Raw genomic sequence first — 4,740 nt, 5'->3', positions numbered from 1 at the left:
GATGCTTAATAGGATCACACATGATAGTAAGAAGGTAGAAAAATGCCTACACTAAAGTTCTTATCTCTAACTTTAGAACTTCAACCACATCCTTGAGTGCTTGCAAACAGTTCACTGTGCCTGGTAAAATGCATAACTAAAGAAGCTCAGCATGACTCAGTAGCACAGCTTGTCTGTGTTCACCTGCATCTCTGCTTCTGTGTTTTTCTTTTCTTCATTTCTTTAATTCTCTCCTACACAGGACTAAGCCCTGAGAGCAGATGCTGACAGTATTACCTTTCAGAGAGATGTTACCCAGATGTCACTTGCTGGTCAGCAGACGTCGACACTAGTAATAAGTGACATTTTTTTAAAAAATGTCCAATCTTTCACAAATTCATACTTTTGGAAGATGCACTTAAAAATATATTGTTAAAAAATTAATTAAGACCAGCTCATGACCTGGTGTTAATATGGTTGGATGCAGCAGTTAGCATAATGTCTATGTTGCTAAACTCGACCGCAGTTCACATCCCAGACCTGGTGGCTTGAAAATCACGCCAGGCGCGTGTGCGTGCGTGCCCAAGATCCCAAGAGGAGAACGGAGGAGAAGGGATTGTGGCATGGCCATCCGCCCTGGGGGGTGATTTCTCACTTTCTGTCTCTCTGTCTCTCTGTCTGTCTGGCCAGCGCATGTGCCCTAAAGCAAAAACCTCTCCAAAAAAAAAAAAAAAAAAAAAAAAAAAAAAAAAAAAAAACCAAAAGCCAATACTTTCCTTCCAGTGAAGAAATCCTCACACTGAATATGTGTGCATTACAGCGTGACCATGCCCCATGAGGGCGTGCTTTCTTGTTTTCCTCTCTCTGTCTCTCTCCAGCAAGAACATGAACCCTCTGCCAAATTTAAAAATAAATTAATTAATAAATTAAAAGGGCAAACAAAGGACCAGAAGGTGGCATTGAGGTTAAGCATTGGATCCCACATGGCCAACTGCATGGCTCCAGTCCTGGAGCAGCAGCTGGGAAACAATGCTGGGCCAGTGTGCCCAAGATCCAGAGAGAAGATGAAGAAGGGAGGGTAGTGTGGCCATTATCCCTGAAAAGCTAATCTCTCTCTCTCTCTCTCTCTCTCTCTCTCTCTCTCTCTCTCTCTCTCTCTCTCTTTCTCACTTTTTCTCTCTCTCCCTGGCAAGTACATGTTTCCTATAGCAAAAAACAGAAAGGAAAAAGAGCAATCCCAAAACACTCCACTGGAGGGTGCTTTCTCCCTCTCTCTGTCACAGTTTCTCTCTGGTGAGCACACGCCCTCTGTTAACTCAAAAAAAGGACGATGAGTAAAATAACGGGAATACAGAACCATCACATGCCCTATTTTAAATATATAATCATATTTAAGTAAAATTAAAGACCTCTAAAAGTCAAAATCTGAGTGAACACTTTATTCCATCTCTCAGCCAGGGCTGTGATGACTGTTTGGCATTGGCAAAAGGATTCAAATCTTTCCAATGTCTAATAGGACTTAACACAACACTTGACTCAAAGTCCCATGTATACACACCCATATACCATTTTTCCAGATTTTCCCAAACAAATCAGAAACATTTGGCAATATTAGCGGAATCTAAAGTGGGTAGTCCACATGGAAAATTATACTATGGTACACAAAAATCTATAAATGGAATTACCATTTGATCCAGAAATTTAATTTCTGGGTAAATGTATCTAAAACAATTGAAATAGTGACCAGCAGATGGCATAGTTGTTGCATCACTGGACTCCTACATAGTTGGCCATGGTTCAAGCCCCAGACCAGGTGGCTTAAAACTCACGCTGGGTGCATGTGCATGCATGCTCAAGATCTTGAGTGTAGAATGGAGGAAAAAGGATTGCTGTGTTGCCATCCTCCTCACCGGGGGGTGATTTCTCTCTGTCCCTCTGTCAAGTGCACATACTCTATACCAAAAAATCTCTTTTAAAAAAAAAAGGAATTGAAATAGTGAAAGCAGCTCACACGTCTATAGCTCTAAAGGAAAAACTAAGTTTGGTCAATACACACAATACACACAACGGAATATTATTCAGATATAAAAAGGAAATTCTGATAGCTGTCATAGCATGGTTGAGACTTGAGGACATTATGATAATTAAGCCAGTGGGAAAAATACGAACATTGTAGAAATCTACTTATATGCTGTATCTTAAAGAGCCACATTCACAGAAAAACAAGAAATAGAATTCTGGTTGCCCGGGACTAGGGATCTGGGGGGAGAATGGGACTTTGTTTAATGGTGCAGTTTCTATTCTGCAAGATTAAAAGTCTCTGGGACTGAAATGATGAGGAAGCAAGTGTGTTCTAGTAACTCTTTCAAATATTTAAAGAACTAGACATGTTTCAGGGGAAACTGTTGCTGGGAAACAATCCACACAGTGTAAGAGTCAGTGCACTGTCTGCTAAGTGACTGCATCCATTATATGTCATATAAAGCATAGGGAATTGTAAAACCAGAAACTTTCTTTTAACACTATTTTTTTTAACAGTTAAGTGGTAGGTTGATTCAAAATAATTTCATTTCCACATGCCATGGAAGCTGCAGAAGAGAATTTGTCATCATAAATGGAGAACAAGACCCTGTAGGAGTGGCAGAAGGAATAGGGCACTGCTGCATGAGGCCTGGGCACATGGGAGGACCAGGTTTGACTCTGAAGCAAACCCGAATAGGCCTGGTGTGATGGCCTTGCCTGTACAGCTGGCTAACCAGGAGACTGGGGCAGAAAAATCAGGACTTGGTGAGACCATCTCAAAATAACTGTCTCTTCCTTGGTCTTATTAGGAAAAAAAATGAAGAAATGGAAAATAATTGTTCTACAAAGCTTTAGATTTTTTTTTCATTTATTTTCAACAGCAAAGCTTCTCTTGGCAAATATATGCCTCAAGGCAGACTTTACATCCTGATTCCTCAGGCTGTAGATGAGGGGGTTCAACATGGGGGTTACAAGATTATTGAAGATCTGAATTGTGGCACCGAATAAGGGGCTGGGATTTTGCTGTAGGTAGATGATGATCACTGGTCCATAAGCACAAAGAATTGCAGCGAGGTGGGCACTGCAGGTTGAGAAAGCCCGATGCCTGCCCTCTGCTGAGCGGATCTTTGATATGGAGACCCCGATGCAAATGTAGGAAACAAAGATGAGGAATAAGCATGTAAAAGCCAAAAGACCAACGTTTGTAAAACCTACCCTCTGGGCTACAGATGTGTCCTCACAGGCTAGAGGTAACACAGCAGGCACATCACAGAAGTAATAGTCCACCTCGTTAGACCCACAGTAGGGTAACTGGAAGGTGAGGGAGGTGAGCATAACAGCATGTACGAGTCCACCCACCCAGGTGCCTGTGGCCAAGATGGAGCAGACCCTGATATTCATGATGACTGTGTACCTCAGGGGGTGACAAATGGCTACATAGCGGTCCAAGGCCATTACCGTGTACAGGAAGCACTCTGTGCAGCCCAGGAAATGGTAGAAGAAGAGCTGGAGAGCACAACCCTGGAATGAGATCCTTTGACTCTTACGAGTCCACCCACCCAGGTGCCTGTGGCCAAGATGGAGCAGACCCTGATATTCATGATGACTGTGTACCTCAGGGGGTGACAAATGGCTACATAGCGGTCCAAGGCCATTACCGTGTACAGGAAGCACTCTGTGCAGCCCAGGAAATGGTAGAAGAAGAGCTGGAGAGCACAACCCTGGAATGAGATCCTTTGACTCTGCCCTGAAAGGTTCAACAGCATCTTGGGAGCAGTCGTTGAAGAAAAAGCAAGGTCAAAGATGGAGAGGTTTCCCAAGAAAAAATACATGGGAGTGTGAAGCCGTGAGGAGGAGAGGATCACCGTGAGGATGAGCACATTTCCCAACAGGGTGCACAAATATATTGACAAGAACACTAATAAAAGTGTTGTCTCTAGGCCCTCTGACTCAGGGATCCCCCGCAGGATGAATTCAGTCACCATTGTGCAATTTCTCATTTTTATGAAAAAATTATCTCTTGAGTGTCTGGGAAAAGAAATGAGTAGTTAAGTTTACCTGTGCATACATTAGCTGTGTTTAGGTAAATAAAATGGAGAAGCAGCCAAAGATCTAAGTATTTACAGAGGTGCTCCCTGATAGAGCTGCCGTGCTCTGCCTGTCCACCCTGTTCTGAGCTCCTCTGCAATGCAACCTGACTGCAGACACTGCCCAGGGCAACTTCACCAATGTGCCTCACAGGATCACCTCCTATTGATCATTCTTCACATTCACTGATACAGCACATCAATTCCAAGTGTGATTTTGTGAGTATAAAGGGACAAATATAAACTCTATGTCTTTATAAACAACAAGGTCTCATTCAAATTTCTTATATTCATCTGAGACAACTTGGTTATATTAAACCCAAAAAGACATTTATGATCATGTCAGCCACATAAAGATACAGCGTTTCCTCACATTGTCTCCTTGGGTATGAGAGTCAACCATTGGAATCCAGACAAAAGGATCTTAGATGTTTCTTGATGAACATAAAAATACAATACTGTATTTATCCATGAAGGCATCTGTATTTAGTATACTTGAGAAACCGGCAGCTCCTATTTCAGTCCAAAGGGTACAATTTTATAACTAGGTCTGAGTTAAACAACACCTTAATTTGTGGTGTAGAAAACCTGGGTTACAGATAATAAGACATTTTTTTAATTTTGAAAATTTCTGACACATATTTCCACTTAT

At 42.0% G+C, this 4,740-nt stretch overlaps 1 protein-coding gene across 1 annotated transcript; it reads right to left on the bottom strand.

Annotated features, from left to right (window-relative positions):
* Nucleotides 1-2,865: 2,865 nt before the first annotated feature.
* LOC102477214 (putative olfactory receptor 10D4) lies at nucleotides 2,866-4,001 on the bottom strand. Its single transcript, XM_006158991.1, has 2 exons — nucleotides 3,616-4,001; nucleotides 2,866-3,415 (listed from the first exon to the last, which is right to left on the bottom strand). Exons 1-2 carry the CDS (start codon nucleotides 3,999-4,001, stop codon nucleotides 2,866-2,868), a joined length of 936 nt encoding a protein of 311 aa, XP_006159053.1.
* Between the last annotated feature and the right edge of the window lie 739 nt (nucleotides 4,002-4,740).

Source organism: Tupaia chinensis, unplaced genomic scaffold (assembly GCF_000334495.1).
Source record: "Tupaia chinensis unplaced genomic scaffold, TupChi_1.0 Scaffold000619_1, whole genome shotgun sequence".
In the NCBI taxonomy this organism is placed as follows: Eukaryota; Metazoa; Chordata; class Mammalia; order Scandentia; family Tupaiidae; genus Tupaia; species Tupaia belangeri.
Note: the sequence above shows the minus strand (reverse complement) of the source record. Positions and strands in the feature narration are given on the sequence as shown.